At 44.4% G+C, this 23,050-nt stretch overlaps 2 protein-coding genes across 4 annotated transcripts in view; both read right to left on the bottom strand.

Moving 5' to 3' along the window:
• Positions 1 to 2,077: 2,077 nt before the first annotated feature.
• On the bottom strand, positions 2,078 to 10,602 carry tbx2b (T-box transcription factor 2b). 2 transcript variants are annotated; one of them, XM_085244783.1, is made up of 8 exons: positions 10,337 to 10,602; positions 9,271 to 10,091; positions 8,168 to 8,435; positions 6,523 to 6,669; positions 5,227 to 5,303; positions 4,840 to 5,009; positions 3,353 to 3,936; positions 2,078 to 2,931 (listed from the first exon to the last, which is right to left on the bottom strand). In XM_085244783.1, the coding sequence occupies exons 2-8, from the start codon at positions 9,627 to 9,629 to the stop codon at positions 2,482 to 2,484; spliced, it is 2,055 nt and encodes a 684-aa protein (XP_085100909.1). In that variant the 5' UTR covers positions 9,630 to 10,091; positions 10,337 to 10,602; the 3' UTR covers positions 2,078 to 2,481. The 2 variants fall into 2 exon arrangements, with proteins under 2 accessions (XP_085100909.1, XP_085100908.1); XM_085244782.1 differs by having other exon boundaries at positions 6,523 to 6,673; positions 8,166 to 8,435.
• A 7,070-nt stretch (positions 10,603 to 17,672) lies between these two features.
• Positions 17,673 to 23,050, bottom strand: part of bcas3 (BCAS3 microtubule associated cell migration factor) — a 314,119-nt gene continuing 308,741 nt past the window's right edge. For both annotated transcript variants that reach the window (XM_085244777.1, XM_085244781.1), the window contains one exon: positions 17,673 to 19,122. In XM_085244777.1, coding sequence (XP_085100903.1) covers positions 18,974 to 19,122 — 149 coding nt within the window. In that variant the 3' untranslated portion in view covers positions 17,673 to 18,973. The remainder of the gene's footprint in view (positions 19,123 to 23,050) is intronic.

Genomic DNA, 23,050 nt, shown 5'->3' on the forward strand with positions numbered 1-23,050 from the left:
CGAAGAGGAGGAAGAGGGGAGACTCTCTAATTAGGAAGCGGGGCGGTGTGGAGGCTGTGGCCGGCAGGCAGGCGACAGACGCCGGGTCCCGGACAAAAGGCTGTCTGCTGCCCTAAACTCCCCCTGCTTAACCCTTTAAACCGAGACACACACATGCAGTGACACACATAAACACACACACTGCTGAGGCCTCGGCGCAAGTCACATTTCTACTGAGGATGAGTTCATGAATGTACAGGAACACACACACAAATACGCAGCACTAACGAAATATTGCATTCATTCTAAATACTTTAGGCTCAAACTCCAAACACCATGCATGTTTGGTTTCATAATACAACATTTATTTCCGCAGGTAAAAACACGTTCTGTTTCACACTCGTCGGTCGGACTCTGAGCTGCTCTTTGCTTTAAACAGTTAAAGCTGCTCTCCGGCTGCAGCGGATGTGTGCGAGCGCAGCAGAGAAAGCTCTTCCTATAAATACTTCCATCACTTCAGTGTTTCTAAAAATACACACAATGCTAAAGGAAATGCTGATTGACGGCGACCGAGGACCTGCTCGAAATAGAGCTGTGTGTACAGAAGACAGGTCCAGGAACTAAAACGATGTGACAGACTGCTGCAACAAAACACGAGAAAATAGAACATAAAAATGCAAATATAGAGGGGCAAAGCCTGCTCTTTAATTCGTTTGCTCATGTAAAGTCTGAAACAATAAAGCACGCTGTAATAGTCATAGCTGTAGTCTCAATGCAAAAATTCTGCCAGCAATTTTGACCCACAAATTTCACCATGCAATTTAAATCTGCTTTTAATGACATGCAAACTCGACCCAGACACATTTTCTTATCAAATTTAGTAAACCACACTTTTTCCTCCTGTTCGACATGTGGCCGACAGGGGGCGCTCCTGCCCCGCGCGTACGCGTGTGTGTCTACAAGCAGGCCCTTATTTGTGTGAAACCTTAGCTTAGATGACTTCATTAAAAAGGCTCCAAAAGTGGTGACAGTTGGTAGAGTGAGGTGATAATAATACTAATACTAATAACAATAATAATAATACAACCTTTCGCACAACATTTTTTTATTGAAATTGTGAGACAAACAAAAAAAAAAGAAAAAAGAAAGAAAGAAAGAAAAAAACAAAAAGAAAAAAATACCCGGACAACCAGCATAAACAAGATATTTCCAACTTTAAATATATTTATGAATAGATATGAACGATGCGCCCATAGGAGGAATTACTTTGAATGTCTCCTGGCTGAAGTGAAATAACCTGAGGTGTTTTAGAATCCATGTGGAGCTCTCTCTATCTCTGTTCCTCTGTGTTTGTCGGTGGATGCAGACTAAAACATGGCACACGTCTCCTAAAAAAAGTCATCGATGCTTCATACACAGTTTTTTTTTCTTTTTCTTTTTTCAAACCAACAAGCGCTAAATAGCTTTCATGTACAGTATATGTAAAACGGGGCGGAAGGAGGAAGAGGAGGGGGCAGGATAAGTAAGAGGGGGTTCCATTCGAAATATATACACGCTAATATACAGCCTTGAATAAATTAATACCAATTGCATATTCTTGGATCTTAGCTTTATTTACAGATTTTTTTTATTACATAAATAGTTCAGAAAGATTTTTTTTTCTGGCATTAAATGATAAACGGTTCTTTCTTCCTCTCGCAGGCGGGACGTTCACCTTCCATCCCTTTTGAAATAATCAGACTTGCCTGTCGGCGTCGTAAGCCTCGTGTTCAGGCGTGGAGTTTAGAAACCAGGCTCGGATGCTCAAGTGCTTCAGGTTACCCAAACTTTACAGCACACACTTTCCACAGTGCCCCACGCACAGTGCGGAGCTGCAGGCTCTCGGGCAGGTTAGACCGCTATAAGAGGCCGATGGTGGCCTTGCGTGGTCCACCTGTGATATGACATGATGACGTTTAATTCACTACTTGTTTGCTTGTTGTCACTGTGACTCTCTGATAGACGTCCTTGGCCTTAGGTTAAAGGGGTTTTTTGTGATTATTTAATTCTTTATTTTCCTCACATTTGAGTTATTTCCTTATTATTCTTTTCTAAATCGTTTTTATTTAATGAGTGTAGAATTGCAGCAGGGATTTTTTTTTTCTGTTTTGTGTTTTTCTTTGTTCTGGTGGGTCTGGCCGTCTTCAAAAGCTAACCCTAAAAACACTGGGATTTCAGGGAGGACTTTGGTGTCTGATGGTGCTGAAGCTTTTCACGCTTTCCAACAGGTCAGCTCTGAAGGAAACTTTCAATACTTGTGAATTGAAAAAGATTAAATATAATTACATAGACTATATTTCTGTCTACCTGCAGCTTTGTTCCAAAAAATAGTCATAATTGGCCTTCATCAACGCCCATCAGTCATGCCTTCATCCCAGTCTCTGTAATGTGCTGTACAGGACATATGCACTTATAGTCCTCTAGTATTCAAGCCAAGTCTTCATCCCAGACAGAGAGTCTTAATCACTTGGGACAGTCTGTATTTGGGGAGGGTTCCCTTTGGCCCTCCAGGCCGCTAACCAGTCTCTGGATGCTCTGCAGCTCGTTCACTGAGTCCTTCACGGAGGTTTTGGGAGACGCGACCCTCCCACTTGAGCCTCCTGTCTTGTGATTGCTGTGGTGCTCCGGTGCTGGGCTGGTTTCCCTACTGCCCGGTTTGGAGGACTCTGAGCCTGGGTTGATGCTTCCCTGCAGGCCGGTGGTGAGCAGGCTCGAGCTTTGAGGCAGAGACACCGGGAGCTGGTAGGGGTTGAAGCGGAGCCGTGGCCTGGATGAGCCGAGGAAGGGGTTCCTGGAGAGCGGACTGGATGTGCTGGTGGCTGGGAGGGCTGAGGCTGAAGCTGCTGCTGCAGCTGCTGCCATGTAGGTGTAAGGATACGGGAAGAGACCCCCAAATGGAGGCATGGGGATGCCCTGAAAGTCGAACAAGGAAAGACACATAGTCAGTGCAAAGATCACTGATGTGGGACGATCATCAAAGAATCTCTTCCATTCACCTACTCACAAAAACATCAGATTCTTCCGTTTTCTCAGACTGTTTAAAACTGATTTAAAAAGCACTGAAGCAGTAATATATTATTCCTGGGTTTTGTTTATTTATGTATTTTTACAAATAGATGATTCTACATTTCAAAAGGTGAATTTGATGAGTGTACTGTTGTTTTAATCATCAACAAACCTAAATTCCGAGCTTGCTGAGTGTAGAGTTTATTTCAACAATCACAGTGTGAAGAAGGCAAAGTAAATCATGTCTATGTCCCTGTCCTGCTGACGTCACATGACTGCTACAGGTGTGGAGAGGGACTAAATCATTTAAGTGGGCGGCTTTCCTTACCTGAGAGGCAAGCATGTGCTGGGACAGATGGAAGGGGAAGGGGTTTGGGGTTCCTCCTGTGCCCTGGGTGGAGAGGCTGCCATTTTCCAAACCACTTGTTCCAGATACAGAGGCCAATAGATGCCCCATGCCCATAGCGGAAAAGGCTCCAGGGGCCATGGCAAACTGCCCAGGGTGAAACAACAGTGGCGATCCGGTGTTCAGAGGGTTAAAGAACTGCTGACTGTGCAGGCCAGACAGAGCCAAGCTTTGTAAATGGCCTGGGCTGAAGTGTGAGGGGCTCTCGGTCTGGACTACAAGAGGGGAGAAGGCATCCTTAGTGGCACTGATGCCTCTAGCCTCCGAGTCCTTTGTTAACACGTCTGTGGTGTCCTTCCTGTGCCTGCTTTCCACTTTGTCCTTCTCGAGGCTCCTTATACTGAATAAAGAGTCATCCTTCTTCTCAGCAACGGCTCTTTCCCTCATGCGCTCCTCACACCTGGAGCTGTAGGGGGACACAGGTTCGGGTCCCGGGCTGTTGGACCCGGTGCAGCGCTCATCTTGATGCTCCAGCTCTTGCTCGCTGTCAGTGCATGTTTTATCATCTAAGATGCAGAAATCAGAAAGCAGGACACATAAGCACCAGTCCTACACTCTAACCCACACACAGCAAATCATGTGGTCACGAGGCTGGTTGGGACGCTCTCTCCAAATCCACCTTGTATGTTCCAGTCTTTGAGAAAATAACATTTAACCAGCATTTTAAATATTGTATTAATTTTGAAAAATATTCCTTGTCAGCCTGTGTGTAATGTTTTAGTGAGCAAAGATTGGAAAAATGAACATGTTTAAATTTTTATCAGAGCCCTTTAAAACTAAATGCTGAGACCTAATGAGACTCATATATAATGGACTATTTCTGAACTTTTATAATCGAGTTATAACATTCAGATGAAAATTTGAATTTCAAATCCCACGGCAGTCCAAAATTAGGCTGATTTTACTGTCTTTATACACAGTTCTTACCAACAAAATTAACAAATTAAATAAAGGCGGGTCAGTGCGTTATCCGAGGCAACCTTTGGTTAACAGGTGAGGAATGCAAACCAAAAACCAACGCAAATCCAACAGTAATATGAGTAACAACCAAACAGTTTGGAGGTCAGAGTCCTGTGGCACCGTTTAAAGACATGTCGCTGTTTTATCTGAACGCACCACAGTCCAAAAACCAAACAAAAACTGAATCGCAAAAATCAAATGCCACAATAATAATCTAGAACTAATAGTGTAATAATAATAAAATAAATAATGCATGTATGACAATAATGCATCTACTTTGTGTCACTGTTTACTTTGCACTCATTTAATACTTTATCACTTTAAAATATGAAATTATTTCATAACCTAAACGATCATTGCAGCAGCTCGTGATTATTAACGCACCCCGCTGTCATGAAATCCAACAAAGCCCCTGCACCAAAGAAAAAATAAGCGGTAGTATCACTAACCTCGACTTGGCCTGCTGAACCTCAGCGGGCTGGTACCCGCTCCCAGCGGGGAGTGGACCGTGTCCCTGCCGGCAGGAGCTTCACTGGACGAGGCGTCCGAGTCCGCGCCCTCCCTGTCCGCCTTGCACTGGTCCTCGTACATCCGCAGCGAAGGCATGGACAGCTGCTTCCTGCAATAATAATAATAATAATAATAATAATAATAATAATAATAATAATAATAATAATAATAAATGAGTTGTCCTTGCTGAATTTTTAAAAAAGGCCGATACTCAAAGCGCGCAGGCACACACACACACACACACACACACACACACACACACACACACACACACACACACACACACACACACACAGAGAGAGCAGGTGTTATACAGCAGTTTGTACCTTTTCTCTCTCCTTCCGTTTCCCGTGTCTCTGAAACCTTTGGCGAACGGGTTGTTGTCGATCTTCAGCTGTGTTATCTATCCAAGATAGAAGGACAGGAGCCGTTTTATACACAGAGAACCACAGGAAAACACACACACACACATTGTTAGGCCCCAGTGTCTCCACCTGGTCCACATGTATTAAAACAATGCCTTTGGATTAACACACATACAGCGTAGACCTCGGATTTGCATTATTAATTAAAACGTAATGATGGTGCGTTATTCACATAGGCCCCCAGAGAGAAATTCTGCCACGAAACATTCCTCTGTGGGGCCACAGAGGCCTTCGACCCCCAGAAAAATGGCGGAGGATGCTATACTTGAACAGATAACGCTCATATCAATAATTAATACGGCGGTTTGGAACACTGCTGCCTCACAATATGTGGAGGAGGCCTGTGTGGCTCCGTGTATTTGAAGGAGCCACACAGGCCTCGGGGGAGCTTCCGTGCTCCTGGAGGCCCTCCGTGGCCCCAGAATTCAACGCTTCAGGCGCTTCCAGTTTGAGTAGCGAGTCTGAGCATCTGCCCAGTCTAGCTGCAGTGTGACCAACCCTTTAAATGCCTCCTCAATTGTGTCTTTTTGCCATAAACGTTTAGAACATGACCCCCGCCCCTGGACACGAGTCCCAATTAGCTTCAAGAAGGAGGCGAACGAACAGCCAAGGGCTTCAAAATAATGCCATCAATTTTTTTTTTATAAATTCAGGTGGAATGATTAGCTTTGATATGAAAATAAATAAATACATAAATAAATGACTCTAGTGTCACTTTGACAAGACAAAACTTTCAAATATGACGCCAGTCATTTTTAACGCAGCGTCACAACATTCATAACCTCCTTTCGCCAGCGTTTATACGCCTAATTTATTCACTTCTGGACAAGGTAATAGCCCATTTATAGCCCGTGAATAGCCGATAACACACACACACACACACACACACACACACACACACACACACACACACACACACACACACACACACACACACACACACACACACACTCCATTTGAATTCATAGATATGTCGGCTGCAGCCACAAATCCAAGCAAAACAGCAATTAAAAAAATCCAGAGGGACATGGGAGTCCTCTGCAGGGAAATTAGGCGACCTACAAAATCAGATTAAGTCTTCGGGGGTTGGTGGCGGGGGGAGAGGACGCTGATGTAGGACGTTTATTTAGGATGTTTATTATGCAAAGTATAGCAGCCATATTAGAGGCCGTCGGTGGAGTGTGAACGCTGACTCACCTTGTCGTTCTGATATGCTGTCACAGCCACGAACTCGGTCTCGGGGAACACGTACGTCCTGAAGGTGCTGTAGGGAAGCTTCAGGATGTCGTTGGCCCGCACTATGTGGAACCTGGGCTGGTACTTGTGCATGGAGTTCAGGATCGTCTGGACCAACACACACAGAAAGCGAAGCTTTCGAGTGAATATCACGGTATGTTTATGTCTCTCTCTCTCAGATGCTCAACCTCGACACCAGGCAGAATCTGTTGCAGGCGGATCATCCAGCGCATTGTTATTGATGCTGTTATAATTACTGTGTAAGCAGCCTGGTCTGTAATTAGTGCGGGGCAAAGGGAAAAACCTTACCAGGCCACACATGCTGCCATGAGGAATCAGAACCACAGAAAAAACGATTTGATCCAATTCCTAACAGCACAAAGAGCTACAAATTTCACAAGTACACACGCACAGAGCGGCGTGGAGTTACTGCCCGGTGGTCTGTTTTAACGCATCAAAGACATCACAAGCAAAACTTAAAATTCCCCCAAAATGGACCGGACACAAAGTGACAGTAAAGATACAGAAAACCAAAAACTTTAGGTGACTGTACGAGGCAATGCAAGCCCGAATCAGCGCTGCACACACCAAGAAATTCTGCTTCTTAGCTATTGCAAATTATTTAGACTGACGCGTCATGTTCCATTTATTTGCAGTAGAAAGCACACAAGGCTGCCATTCAGATACACACTGCAAAATGTGATAATATGCCCCTTTGCAAACTGGTAGCGTTATTATTTATTTTATTTATTTATTTGATTTTAAATGCTTTGTAAAAAGACAAAGTAAAGCCAGTTATTTTGGATAAAACACACTCCACAAATATAGAAATGAAAAAATAAAATACACAATATATGCAACAGCCATATGAGGTTACTAGCTGGAGGGAGCGTTTCGCACTCACTTCATGTTATTTCTTTCTGACCCGATTTGGTAATACACCACTTAATCCTCAGCCTCGCAAACAGTCGGCTTAGACATGCTGGGTTTTTCTTTTCTTTTAAGTTCCCAATACAATCGGGCCTAAAACAAAGGTGTACAGTAGGGAGGTGCAGTGCAAACTACGGTCAGGGGGTAAGGAGGCCTGTAGGTGCTGCAGCTCAGGCAGCTGGGCCTGGCTTTGGATATCAAGGTGGAGAAATTGCAGAGCCGCGATATTCTGCAGAACATCGAAGAGACACAAGTTCCAAGTCAAGTAGCGACAAAGTGACAAAGCTTTGGGTGTAAAGACGCTACATATTATATTCTCCGTTAATTTCATTTTAGAATACTGTAGGAGACGATGATACTCTGAGCAGATTTATGTCAGTGCTCCACGTCTCTCAGCTTTACTGAAGCTACTTGATCATTTTTCTGTGGCAGTTTCATACTAGAAATTCGCTCTGTGCTCTTTTTTTTTCCGGATTTTTTTTCCTGTGATCAAACATTCACTATCACCCATTTCCCCTCACGTCTTCCAAAAAAATAAATAAATAAAGTAAATAAAAAATCCATAAATGTTGAAAATGTCATCTCCAGTATTTCAACACTCAGTGCAGCGTGTAAATATGAAAAATATCCTCCCTGCACAGAAGAAAGAAAGGAAAAAAACTCTATTTGTACTTACAAATCCATGTTTGTCCGAGATGTTGTTGGTCAGCTTGAGTTTATGGAAAGCAACAGGCTTGGCCATCCACTGCTCGCCGGTGGCCGGGCTGTCCGGGTGGATATACATCCTCTTGGGCATCTCGGGGTCGGCCTTGCCCGCCACCATCCAGCGGGAATTGTGGAACTTGTAGCGGCAGTCGTCCGCGGCCACGATGTCCATCAGCAGGATGTATTTGGCTTTTTTATCGAGGCCGTTTATTCGCACTTTGAACGGAGGGAACATCCTCCTGCGGAAAGAAACACACGCCGGGAGTCAACACGCCGCGATACAACCCGAACACAACTGCACATTATCCTGCAACATTTGAGCAAATTTGACAAAAGAGGCGTTGAGGGAAAAACGCGGCGCTCGTACAGGCAGAAATATTGCAATTGTCAGACATTCTTCTCCAAAGCTGCACACTGTTAGGCGACAGCAACACAAAAACACAGTGCGTGTTTCTGTGCGTGTGTGTGTCCAAGCCATCCACTACAAAGCTGAGGAATATATTTATGACCACACCACCTCATGTCCCTGCTTTTTGAAGTGACAGCCTGTTTATAAAACCCAGAAGCTCTGCTGCCTCCACAGAATGCAGTTTAGGAGATAAAACCTGATCAAAGCTCTTACCACATTTCCCCCAAAATATCCCAGATATGTGCTGTGGTCACGGTGGAAGTAGATGACAAATATTTCAAGACAAACGGGAGCTTTATTCAATAACTGGCTCCTCACCCACAAATGTAGATGTGGCATAGTTATTTAAAACGACATTTAAAACTGCTATTTAGGGTATAATTACTGGTAAATGCCGTGTTCTCGCTGTTTTTGTTAAATATAGTTTTTATTTTATTTTATTTAAATAAATGAGCAAACCAACAATCACTGCAAAAATATGTACCGACCGTGCAAGGCCTTATAAAGAGGCTGCCGTTTACTGGCATTTTAGCTGCTCTAAAATTCTCGAGTAATTCTCCGAGCTTACTTGGACTAACCGAAAAGGCTTTAAACTGTATGGAAATAAAAACACGTTCTCCGGATATCCGTGAGCGGATCTATATGCATCGGGCGAGAGTTCTTACCTTCCTGACTTGGTAATAACCATCTCCGTTCCGAGTTTGTGAAACTGGTCCCAAAGATCCTTGGCTTCCAGTGTAACTTTTGGATCGTCGTCCACTTCCTCCTCGGGCTCCAGGCTTTTCATGCTGCGGAGATGAGCCGCCTGATGGTGACTGAGAGCCGGGTGGAGCCCAGCCTCCGCCGCCCCTGCCAGGCCGTGGTCCGTGATCGGCTTAGTGAGAGCACCGGGAGGGAGGCTGAGCGCCGGGAAGAAGGAAGGCTGAGCGGCCGCTAGAAAGGCGGACATGGGGAAATCGGTCGGCCGGTGTGCGTGGAAAGGGTGATAAGCCATTGCAGTCCCTGTGAAAACTGGATCTCTCATCGGTGCATCCACAAAAAGCGAAGTGAAATAACAGATATTTTAATGGTATCTCCCCCCAGCCCAGAGCCAGAAGGTCCGCTCTTCGACAGCACTCAGTAATGTCTGTAAAGCGGCACAGTGAACACACAGCGCGTTATCGGGGTGAAGAAAATAGCCCAGAGTTGCTGCTGATGTGCGTTTCCTTTGGTTCCTGCACCGAGTCCGTCAGCAGAAGTGGCGCTTCAGTAGAAGGCAGAGCCCGGCTGCGCTGTGTGCCTCTCAGAGAAATAAGCAGTTTCTCAGTCATCCCACACTGACTGGAGAGATGTGGCCCCGTTCACTGCAGATCTGTGACTATCTCACATGTCCTTCCTGCCTCCATCCCCAACACTAATGAACCAAGCCCCTTTGATTGCTGATTTTACGCTTTCTGGACCAATTGTGGGCCCCTATAGGCGTGGTTCTGACAGCTCCGGCCAGACTCTAGGAGAGGAGGGGGGACAAGAAGGTGTCGGAAGCATTAGCAGTAAGAAAACATGTCAACAGAATAAAATATTAACCAATGACAGGAAAGATCGGGAAATCCCACCCCCATTTCTAAGCCAAACACCGGGTCAGCCCTTAGCTCTTGGCCGGTGGAGGCATCACCTCTCTCGGCTAGCTTTTTTATAATGTCGCCTGCGGAAAAAAACCCAACCTGTCCACAGACTCGGTGTCTTAATACTCACCTTCATACAGAGGAACAGCCTCACTTCTCCATATTTGCCACAGTGTTTTCGAACATGTCACAGCAGTAAATCTCGCAGCTCATGCTCTGCATTCCGGAGAGATTTCTTCTCAAGAGCTGCTGCTCTCTCGGTCGCTCTATAGTCTCTATAGAGACTTCGTAATTATAGCGTCGGCTGTTTTGACGATTAGGCTGGATTTGCCTCACACTAGTCCAGGCTATGTTAACCGTGTGTATACTGAATCGAGACTCAAACAGGCTCGATTTCCCCGGGCGGGAGCCGCGTATCTGTGCGTGTTCCTGGTGGGGCTGACGGGGAGGCGGCGGCAGAGTAAAGCGGGCTGGAAAAGACCAACTCTGATGCTGCGTGGAGCAAAAACAGAGGAAGCCCGATGAATAATGATGCGTGAATTTTGCGAGAAAAATGAGGGAGAAAAAAGCGGTGAGTGCTCACTTCGATACCAACTCTTCCTTGTTTGGCTTCAGATGAAGTTTACTGCATGTATTTGAACTTGTTATTATTGTGTCGCTGCTTTATTCCTGCTGTTGCGGTGCTGCTGGCTGTCGGAGGGATTACTTTATTTTTTATTTTTTTAAAAATATTTTTTAACTCCGATATCAAACAGCGACGAGATGATTTAGAGCTCAGTCTGAGTTTGGGGCAGGCCGTGGTGGCGTGTAATCTCCGACAGGTTTTATTTTGTCAAACCAAGAGCAGTGCGGGACTCCAGGAGCCAGGAGGGGGTGGTGGTGGTGTGGGGCACCAGCCTCCCAGCACTCTGCTCTGCGGAGCTCCTTCGGCAGAATCCAGTGAACTCGGACTCGGTTTGTTAGAGAGTCGCTCGGCGCCAGTCGGCTGATGCGCCGCAGTAAGAACAATCTCCTGTCTCTTTAGATTTACCCTCAAGTGCTGTGAAGCGAAGCCTCATCTGCGGCTCTGCTCCACTGTCCTGCCTCGGTCATGACTCAGTGTCGGATCTGAGTCCCCCACCCCCCCGCCTCCTCGTTTTGGATAAACAGCTGCCCTCTCCGGGCTGGGACGATCGCGAGTGGGCCGCAGGCGTCACTTGGACAAAAACTGAAACAAAAAGTGTTAATCCCTCTGAATAAGTGTGTCAGCGACAACTGCGCATTTCCGATGAACCCCTGGAACTTAGCCGCCTCTGTGGCTTCCGCTGACACCCGCACAAAATTCTTAGTAGCCATCTAAATGTCTTCAATAACAAATCTAAACATCAAAACAAACAAACAAATAATAGAATAAATAAAATGAAATAATCAAAAGACGAAATGCTTCTAAACTACCAAGTAATCCGTTCGGCCTCAAAACAAAAAAGACAAACAGAAAAGAAAAGTGTAAACAAAACGATTTGATGTCTCCAAACCGACACCACGATTCGGCTTGTGTGTCAGATACAGCATGTCATGTGATTTAAGAGCATGGGATGTCTGCACATCTCTGTGTTACACACTTGTTGCTCGGCTCCCATCATACAGCCATGCGTAACAGAGTCAGCAGGCCAGAGAGAGAATAGCTCCGGTGAACGGGGCTCATACACCTGAATGAAGCCGTTTCCACGAGCCCAGTGGATCCCACACACATCCCCGAAGCGTCATGCGCTCCCGCACGGCACACACATCAGCAGCACAGAGAGTGTCAAGGTTAAGAAGAGCTGTTTCAGGCTGAAAATAATTAAGATGGGTGTTGTTGTGGTGTGTATCTAACAGCTGACTCGTCCCTAAAGCTGCTTTTTTATTTTTTGAAGACGTAGGAGACTTTGGGAGCTGCTCACTGGGCTTTACTGTGACACAAATGAAAACAGATTAGCAACATATGGAGGTGGATAACGGTTTTTCTGTTGGAATGCTCAACGGGATAATTGTATCAACAATGCTTTTACAAATTAGTCACCATTTATTTGTTCTGTGCCTTCAACGGTACAGAAATCTCCATCAAGCGCGATTTAAAAGTCATTAAGTCAAGGCAGCAGAGCTCCAGGCTGCTGGGAGCTCTACGTGGAAGGGGCATCGGCCTGATAGATTAACGCGTCCTGTGTGTTGTGGATTAATGGAAGCAGACAGTAAATATGCTCCTTAGACTTGTTCTTTGGGCATGTGTTTGTCAGCTGGGGATGTGGATATGAAGCGTCTGCGAAGAAAAAATGCGCCAAAAATGAGCAAATTATCTGGTTTTGTCTTCAATTTCTGTTGTCTGAAAATGTATGTTTTTAAAATAAAATAATAAAAAAAATAAGGTCACATAGTTGTCAGAAACGAGCCTAGATGAGGACGTTTGGAGGCTTAAATCAGAGACCTTTGGAGCTGCTTGTCACACTTCAAGCTGCAGGCTCGTATTTACCGTGAATTAACTACTTGCAGGACGCTTTCCATACAGTAGGAAGTTGACTGAGGTTTTTCTGTGTCCTTTATTCGTCCGTTCAATACAAGACAATACAACTGTGCGTAAAATGCGCCTTCCGTCCCGGTCATTTGGCCCCTGTGTCAGCGATCCGGGCCAAAGACGCTCTAATTACAACATAACGGGACGGTTTTTGCGCCATATTCGTCTATAATCGAGTATTGTTATTTTCTTCCTTTCCTCCGCATTGTTCCTTTTCTCCTTTCATCTCTCCATCTTCTCCTCCCATCTCCCTGCATCATCTCTCAGGCTATATTTAGCGGCTAGACTGAGGCCTTGGCGCCAGACCGTTTAAGACCTGTCAAAGTCCCTCATATTTCCCCTTGTCACATGGAAACCCGGCGACCAGCGGCGCTCTCCTCCTCCTCCTTCCTTTCTCTTCTCCCGCTCCTCCTTCTCTCTCCTCCTCCTGTAACTACCAGCAGCTTTCCTCCTCCTCCTCCTCCTGCTCCTCTCCGGCTGCCTTTGCTAAATGAAACATACCACTTCTCACTTGTAGCAAAAGGAAAATGTTTCCTTAAGCCCTCCCAAACTCAAACACTCCCGCACACATATTATTTGGAACAATGCATCGAAAAAGAGGTTTGCTTGTTTGTTTTTGGCTCTGAATATTACCGGATGCATCACAGATATGCTATTAAAATAATAATAATAATGATGAAATAAAAATGTCGCACCTTATACATGTTCAGTCATGAACTACAGCCACTCACATCCAGGGCTGAAGCCTTTTATTTTCCTTGCTCCCTTCTCATCTCATCTGCGTCCACGATGTTGAATAGAGGGGTTGAGGTGCGTCTGACTGACAGGTGGAACGCCAGGTGAGGGCGCTATGGTGACCCGAGGGAGCCAGAGGAGGGTGACAGAGCTGTCACAGCTACAGGCGTCACGCAGCAGACAGCCTCACAGAAATCTGAAGTCTTTCCGTTTCAGTACATTTAATCCCCCTGCTCATTTCAGCCATCTCAGTTCTGATGCTGCTGGTCACTGCGTCACGGACAGGAGATGTTTGGGTGGCGCCACAGGTGCACGGCGCGCTGCGCTCATGTACGTGTCTGACTTTGTCCAGAAATGAAAAAAGACGCGGATACAGGAAATCCAAATGATGACATCACCTGTTGCTGTTATTCTCGGGTAGAAAAAATAGATAAATATGAAATAAACTATGAATTAAAACGGGCTTCTGTTGTTGTCGGGTTACTACTTTATAGAGGAAATTTCTCGCGGATATCCGGGGGGCGGATGTGAGAAATAATTTAGATTTCCCGAAGTAAATAGTCAAATATTAAAGTTTAAGATAAAAAAAAAAGTAATAATAATATTTGCACCTAAACTGTGTTTGTTATTCCGCTGGAATCTCCTGATATTGCTCCTGAAAATCGAGAAGTAACGGCGCACATACGGTGCAGTATGTCTGCACGTTATCCTTGAAAGGTACACAGTGTTACCCCGAGGCCCAATAATTAGCTCTGCTGGCTGGATTCTTCTGGATTGAACCCGAACGGACACAAATTATTTTTACTGTACTCGTGCATGCGCACAAATGTTTGTCAAAGCAAGTTCATCCTTATTTACAGCGATCCTCTTAAACCTGCATTTGATGTTTTACGAATCTTTCCGACAAACAAGGTGACTGCAAAATCCACATTTATGTTTTTTTTCTTCAAGCTTATTGTATTATTATTAGATTCATCCGCTCAAATCTAAACATTTAGGAAGTTCCATGTATTATTTGTAGTTTTTTAAATCAAACAAACAAACAAACAAACAAACATTTGTTTGGCACATCGAGCAAACAATCGCTCAACTTATATTTGTATTTTTGTTTTTAAAAACTACAATAAAGTCTCTTTTTTGCGCGCAGTTTTACCAAATAAATCCAAGAAGGAGATTCCACTCTGTTTATGTGCATGCTTGTGGTTCGGAACAGCAGGTCTAAATTCATCCTAATCAGCAAACATTCGGGTATTTAACATCATCCAGCTGACAGCATTTATTACCATTTCATCTAAATCGAGGAGCATTTTTTAAACAGCAAAATAATCTTTTGTGTGTTTTGCAGATGTGTTGACAGCATGGAGAGATTAAATTAGCAGCTGCAGCGCCGGGAACATTGAATCATATTAAGGATCAGCAGCAGAGGAGCGGAGGAAGAGGAGAGGCTGTACCTGCAGGCCTCTGCTTTCAGGAACCCGGTACCGCAAAACATCAGGACATCCACTAAATAGCCCACAGAAAACCTCTCACCCAGGGCAGGGAAGTTTAAACAAATACGCTTTATTCTTATTTCGATTCTTATGAAAACACCTGGAGAATGAAAACGTTAAAACAGCCTGAAAATCACTTAAAACGCGACAGAAACAGCGAAGCTGCAGTAAATTAAAATCACGCCTGAACGACAGATATCCGAAATATCGTTTTTTTTTTAACCTCTTGAAAGATCGAATTACGCAACAGAGACACGTCACGTCTGATCACACGCACTGCATATGAATGACTCGGTCTGAATGAAACGAACCTGAAAAGTTCTGAATGGATGGCACTGCTGTCCCTCCTGCGGTCCCGCAGTGACGCTGTCACAGCGTGACGCTGGTCTCAAAGGGTGGCACGACAGGAGCCCGCAGGAACACCGAGTCCAGACTTTTCAGCGTTGCTTCATTTGAATTTTCTAATATTTATCCAGCTGACAGAAATTATTAGATCTAAGCCAGAAAACGAGGTTTCACACAGCTGCGCTGTTCAGCATCAGGGTTCTAACATATGGTTTGATGGGCCTGAATTAATCACTTGTTGCACACTAGTTAAAATCAGCAGCCTGTTTTCTCCACAATACTTCGGAAACAGCTCCGGTGTATTTTTAACATCACGGAATTCAGTCAAAATAAGAACAAAAAAAGAAAAAACAAGAACGAAACTTTAAACATAAAAACATCTCATTTTCGTCCCTAAAGCACAGCCTGGATGTTTCAGTGTGAGCGGAGTCTTCCTCTGCTCAGTCCACCGCGCACTTTTTTTCAACCCTGTGCAGCTAAATGGAGCGCTTACTGAATGTCTCCAAAAACATATTTAGAAAAGAAATAAAAATAATACTCTGCAGAATGTGCGTTTACAGCCCTCTCTACAGCTCTGCATGCATGTGTGTTTTGAATCCACGTCTCTTTAAGTCCCGTCTTAACGCAAAATTCAGTGTGTATCGTTTAAAAAACTAGTCGAGTTCGTTTTTATTGAGGACGTAGAATCCACGCCAATACTGAATTCCCGAACAGTTGATTTGTAATTTAGAGTCACCGTCGGGAGCCAATTTACACTCTCCAACTGCACAGCCATACACGAAAGAACAGCACTGTGTTGGTTTGTAGCTGAAGTGAAATGCTGAAGCCAGCTGGGAGTTCGTGGTGGTAAAAACTCAAGCAGAGAGACGGTCATGGGTTCAAATCTAATTTGCCTTGTGCGCAACACAAACTTGGGAAAAGCTGCTGAGTAGCAACAGAACTCGCGGCCCAATGCTTTGCCTAGAAGGGAGCTTGTTACTGCGCACACTCGCTGTGTAACAGGCCTTCCTCCAAGAGTGAAACTGTGAGCTGCGAGGAACATTGCACACTTCAGAGAAGGCCAGCAGACCTCTTGCTCTTTATTCTGAAAATTATATTTTGAACTGCAGCTGGCAACAAGCAAGTTTATTGATAACCCTAAATGGAAAGTGGTGCACAGTTGTGCAACCGCATCAATTGTTGGCACTTGGCCTAAAGAATAACAAACTAACAACATCTCTGATGACCATAACGATGCCGGGATGATTCTGGGAAACTGTTCAGTGGAGCTGGACACTGATCTCACCAAAAACCTGCAGGACTCTTCTTATATTCTGCTGCCGGCTGCTGACCCGATTAGTTAATACTGTCACAGTCCTGCTGAATATTCACAAGTTTTCTTCTCTAATCACACATTTCCAAGCAGGAGCTCTGGTCAGAATCAAGAAATTTCAAAGTTTGAGCAGTTTATATGTCAGGGAGCCAACTGTGTCATCTTCACTGACTGAAATGAGGGAGCAGATTTAGGAGCTCAGTAACAGCACACATGTTCCTCTGAGTTCATGTAAACAGAGCTGCTCAAGTTCAGTGATTCAGAATTTCTTTCCTTGCACTCCCACGTCACTGCCCACTTGTTAGAAATCAATAATTGTTTACATTTAAAACATTTTAGGGATTTTGGTGCGTGTGGAACTTTTGTTACACTTCACATGTGTCTGTGGTGGTGACGGACACTTCCTCTGTATTAAAATGTGCACCTCTGAAGATATTTCATAATGTAAAGTGTTTGCAAAAACATGATAAAATAAAATGACTTTCATTTGCAAACTGCTGTGTCTTTTCAGTTTATGTTGCATAATGCTGAAGTTCCTCTGGTGAAGTGGCACATCCTCCCAGTTTTGTTCGTAATGGAATCTTGCACATCAGCCTAAACAAACACACAAAGGTTCACATTTATCCATTCAGTCTGCTCACGAACTCGTGCTGTAGCCATTTTCCTTTTGAAATATACACGAGGGTATGGCACGAGCTGTTGATGGTTACGCGTCTTTTCTCTTCAAGGCTGGGAAGCTTCCACTGCAGCTCACGGTGTTGGGAATGAGATCAATCGTGGCACATGAAGCACACACTGTTAATCTAATGTCATTCAGTTTAACTGTCCTCAGGTTTGTTTTTAGAATTAGAAGTTTTGCTGATTAACAGAGAAACAAACTCTCACTTCTCTCTCAGAACAAAGAGCACGAGTTGCCCATAAAGCGTCCTTTAACCACCCTTTACTGCCTGTTAAAAAAATATGGCACTAATTAGCAGTGGTACTGTGCGCTGATGGTCACCGCTGTGGTTGAAATGGGAACATTAGGAGCAATCAGAGTGAGGACAAAAGACGGTTTCATTTTCTTCACTTTGTTTTTTTTTTCTTGCATGAACGCAGGGAAAGAAGTCAATGTTTCACAAATCCAACAACAAGAATAATAATGATGTTTTTCTTTTTTTTACTGTCCATTCAGTGTCTGAGAAAGCACATCGGACATGCAGGCAGTCCACATGTAGCACTGCAAATGACATTTCGAGCATTTTCTTGGGAGACGTTAACAGTGCAGTTATTTTCACTTTGAACAAACTGTCAGACAAACTCTTTATTTCTGCAGGCAAAGAAAAAAAACAGGAAAATATAGATTTGAAAGATCTTGAATAGGAAAAAGATTTTGGTCAAAAGTTGTTAATGTACAAAATTCGGCGTGACGACTACACAAGCCTCCGTTACTGCGCTCAATTAAAATTTACTATCTGGAAAGGCGGAGTGGGGAATATATCCAAATGATTTCAGAAACATCTCGATTACACTGTAAACATCTGAATTACTCCAGCAAAGCAGTAATAGTGTCATCTTGTTACTGCACCCTTTGTCAAATATGATTACATGAAAATCAAAGGCATGAAAGGAGCAAATTTAATCTAAAACATTGAGCGGGAGGCAGCGACGCTCTTACACGGGGAGAAGGAGCTCCCGCACGTCGCTGCCTGGAATAAACATTTCCTTTTTTTCCTCTGTCAGCACTCCCGTCTCCTACGCTTCATTCAGACAATGGGCGCACCTAACCTTCAAAAACACACACTGAGAACGACGGCAGCTGAGCGAGCAGCAGGCGACGAAGCAACGAGGTAACGAGCAGGGTTACGCTCTAATGTTGAAAATAGTGGACGTTTCTCCCTGACAGCAGACATATCAAAATATTAAACTGTATTTTATCTGTTCTTTATTTAGCTTCCTTCTAAGCAGCTGCTCAAAACAGCTGCTACCCTTTAAATGAACAAGTTTCCAAAAGTCTGCAATAAACGAGTCCAGGTGTTTCCACCCAGACATGAGCACAATTCGAGGGTAAACAGCAAATCAGTGTTTTTGGAATGATTTGGGAATTAAAATGATCAGATTTGAATTGAGTGGAAATTGGCACAATTTTCAGCAGCTTGAAAATTCAATCCCAGAAATGAATGACCAGTGGCGGCCGCAGCTGATTGGCGAGCAGCCGTCTGAGACGAGAAGAAACGAAACAAAAAACAAAACGCATGCTGACCATAGAAACACAAATCTTTTGATTTGGACTCAATACACCGCATCGGTGCGTGAGTGTACGATGGTGGACGGGCAGGCAGAGCAGGGTGGGACGGATGCCAGCGACGAGGTGTCCTAGGGGAAGTTGGTGGGGAAGAGGCTGAGCGGCTGGCTCTCGTTGGTGGGCAGCGGCGAGCGGTAGCCCTCGAAGTTGCGTGGGATGCTGCCGCTGGTGGAACCTGAGCTGTTGCTGAGGGTCTCGATGCTTCCCTCCCTCTGCAGCTCTGCGGGGACAGTGAGACAGAACGAGAGAACGTAGAGTTAGAGCCAGCAGACAAACTGGCTAATCAATAACTAGACCTTCGTGTGCCGCCTCAGTCTCCTTGTGGTTTATTCAGAACCACCGGAGGTGCAGCCCTCTTTCAGGAATACACCAGCTGAGAATGAGTAAATAAAATCTACCGACAGCATCTCAGAGAAAGTTTTTACTGAAAAATGTCAAGTGACAAGACTTCACTAAGCTGGGCTGAGATGCTGCTCAGGTCCTGAGGAAGAGCGTTCACGCTGCTTCATTTGTGTCCAAGTGAAAACCCTCCTGACGGCATCGCCACACCCCGGCTATAGGACGCTGTTTACTCAAAACGTTGATTGCATTTGCAGTTATGAAGCAACAGGAAAACACCTTTTTAATTCCACCGGTGTATTACAAACATATCGCTTCTTTGCATATTTAATTTTCCCTTTTATGACTGCACAAGCTAAACGGCCCTTATCAATCTTTCTGAATGCTCCCGCCACAGAGCACAGGCTACTGTCGTGGTTCAACTTTAACCTACTGTAGTTCTTGTAGTTGGGCTTCCATCAAGTTTTCATGTTTAATGGGATTATTACCAACATTTCAGGGCAAGCACTGAGAGTTTTCCCTTAAAAGAAAATGTTTTGATAATCTACATCGGGAATTCTCACATTGTTGATGACCAACATGCTAAATGATGGCTGACTGAGGGCTAAATTCACACATCAAACACATTGTGAGTTCGTACCGTGTCTGCTCAGCAGATGGAGGTACTTTGGTTGGTGGTCTATGGATTGTATCATAATATTACAAAATCTACTTCTAATTATTTTCAAAGTATTTTAGCAAGACACAATAACATACACGATCAAGTCTAAACATTAGAGCAGATGTGAGTGTAACAGCACGAAACATTGGACTTCAACAGCTTCACTTTACAGAGTCAAAAAGGGATTTTCAGGCAGCACAGAGGTTCCAGGAGTTTCCCTTCTTATTGCTCCACCGCGATTACTCATGAGACCACTACGAACCTGCTTTTGTGTCAGACAGATGAAATCCACATCTGTGGGAATAACCCACAGTATGAGTGGACATCAGTTATTCTGGGACTCAACTCTCTGGGTGACACAGGGCATATTTCTGACATGTCGCATGGCTGCCCCCCTCCCAGCCCTTCAGCGTCCTTCACTGTGGAATGACCGAGCTACTTTGGTAAAAATCCCTCCATAAGGAACTTATTACTGTTATTAAATGCTGTAAAACATATCCATAGATATGTGGATGGGATGGCGTGCGCAAAAGCGGCAACGCAGTATTAAGACTGCGATGCATGCAGTGTGCAGTGACATCCATCAGGCTTCTAGCTGCGTTTAATCTGCTGTTGCTTCCCGGATGCTCTGCTGACACCGGTCGCCGCCCTGCAAACACACTGCACTGCGCATCTGCGACGGAGCATCGACAAACCGAGAGCAGGATTTGATAATGCATTTACAGGAGACGTGCGCATGCTCACGGCTCAGGCTGTAGACTAGAGACGATCAAATGTTCTCATCCGACAGACACTCAGCGACACGAAACATCACATTGGCAAGAGAAAGAAGGACTCGACGACTCAACGAGGATCAAACTGCAAAGCGTTATATTTAATAACTATTCTTTTGGTTTAGTAAATTATTGCTTCTTTACTCCTGTGCAGTGACTTGTTATTCTAACTGTAACAGACATGTTGACACTTTCAAACTCCGAGTCCTCTCCAGAATGGCCTTCAGTATGAACAGAAAGGAGTGCTGGTAGGTACGAGATGTGTTTCGGTCATTCTTGTGTTAGTGACACAATGTTCTCAACCAGAGTGAAAATAAAGGTAAATACAGCTGTTTATAGGCGCTGCTGTGATCTGAAACTGTTGTCACTCCGAGTTTTTCCTGGGCCAGAACGTAACGCTCCGAATCCTCCAGCCGTTTGAAACTAACTGCAGAAAACGCTACTGACCTCGGGATGAACAAAAATCCTAATTTGCTTAAGACTGAGTTCAAATTCATAGCGCAGTGACATGAAACCACAGTTTAATGTGTCCCTGTGTCCTGCAGATGTTCAGGAGCTAATGTGGATGCTGTCTTTGTCATGGTGGCTTTGCAGGAAGTGGAAGCTTCTTACTTTAGCTCAGGAAACCTAAGACAAACCGCAACTGTTATTATCCCAGCTAACATGCAATGTGCCACACTGTGGCGAGATCCCAGCCTCTCCCAACCCCTTCCTCTTTAATTTCCCAACGCTGGGCAGAAATGCTGCAGTAATTCCAGGCAGAGATGAGAACTGCTGGTTTACACTGTTCTGGGTTCAGATAACATGGTACTGGTGATTTAATTAGTATCTGGGAAAACGGCGCTGCATTCACCGAGACATCAGCACTGCAGTGCCAATAACACTGAAGTTAAGATTTTAAGATTTTAAGAGGAGAAACTGGTGACGCTGGGATGGTTACATTGATATTGGTTTAAAAGGCCAATCTCCTTTTAATACACACTTTCTGTCTGACACATGAACGCACAATATCGCAGCATACATCACAGTTTACTTTTATTTTTTCACCCTACCAGCATTTCCATAGTTTAATTCTTCCTGTAAATCCAAAAAGCTCTGCTAATTTTATTTTTCCTCCATTCTTTCCACACTGCTGATCAATACTTCCAGGCTCTTACCCTACAGGCTAGCCTCAGTTACCCAGCTGGATCTGTGCTGCAGTGTTATTGAAGGCGATGTAAGCTGCTGAACACCCCAGTAAAGCCCTAAAGGCCTTTTCTAGTGCTGCCTAATCCACCTCATTGTGTGACGCCCACCAGCTATTCAACAAGTCTTAACCCCTCACGCCCCCAACACAATCCCCGAGCGCTCTAACGTCGGGGATCTTTTCCTCTGGGACTGATGTCACAAGGTAAAGTAATATGATTATTTACAAGGTGGTTTTGTCTGATGTGATGTGTAGATAAAGCTGCTCTGGAGTGAGGCCAGTGAAGAAACGGAAACTACCACGAGGTTTGACTGGTATAGGCTTTTAAAGAGTGGCTGATCATAGCGGCTTATCTATAAAAATGTCACTTTCAATGCAAAATATTTGAAAGCGCGCAGCAGATGGGATTCTTGGGTTACAGCAGGATCATCCTGAGAAGAAGAAAGCTCTGAGATAGTAGTTTAACCACTGGAGGTGAGAAAAACTAAATCTTCTTAACCAAGAAAACTCAACTCATGTGGAATCTAAACCACGTAGGCACAAATGATGACTGTAAGGCTCCTGGGACTGAAGCCATGCTCAGGATGACATCGGGGGCCAGTCTTCGAAAGAAAATGTTAACTCAAAACATGGATATGAAAAAGCAGTCAGTAAAGCAGAAGCGTATGCCACAGTTGGGGATAACGTGGAGGTTTTCCAGGCTGGAGTTGGATGAGTGCGGGGATGGGGGTTCTCGGCAGTGTTAAAGGAGGAAAATGTAGTACTTTTTGGAAATTTGTCCTCAACACAATCCGACAGACACATAACAAAACAGCAGCAAGTTAATGCCTCATCAGCCGTACAGAGGGAACGGTCCGAAACCCTCGGCTGTGAACAGGCCTAATCCTCTTACACTCTCACACAAACACATGCAGACTTTCATTTTTATTCACACAGACTAAATCTGCTCTCTCAGCACACAAATATTTTAGCGGTTGTGAAAAGTCCTCACATCTTTTCACACTTGCACATCACTTCCTCTACAAGTTAATGGGATTTTCTAGTTTTTTACTATTTAGCTGGTATTAGTTAAATTTGGCGGATCACCTCTGCTGTTTGGGATAGCAGCTACATCAAGTACAACACACACTTTTATTTTGCTGGTCACCTTTGTATAAGTCTGACTAATCTGCAGGTTTGAAACCCGTCT

This window comes from Mchenga conophoros, linkage group LG14 (assembly GCF_057382185.1).
Source record: "Mchenga conophoros isolate Kocher_MC1m ecotype Shallow Benthic linkage group LG14, M_conophoros_male_GT1.1, whole genome shotgun sequence".
NCBI lineage: Eukaryota > Metazoa > Chordata > Actinopteri > Cichliformes > Cichlidae > Mchenga > Mchenga conophoros.

Coding starts and splice junctions, on each gene's coding strand:
- tbx2b (XM_085244782.1), bottom strand. CDS start 9,629: ATGAGAGATCCAGTTTTCACAGGGACTGCAATGGCTTATCACCCTTTC. Junction 5,010..5,226: donor AACGGAAGGAGAGAGAAAAG/GTACAAACTGCT, acceptor TTATTATTGCAG/GAAGCAGCTGTCCATGCCTT. Junction 3,937..4,839: donor GTTCAGCAGGCCAAGTCGAG/GTTAGTGATACT, acceptor TCTGCATCTTAG/ATGATAAAACATGCACTGAC.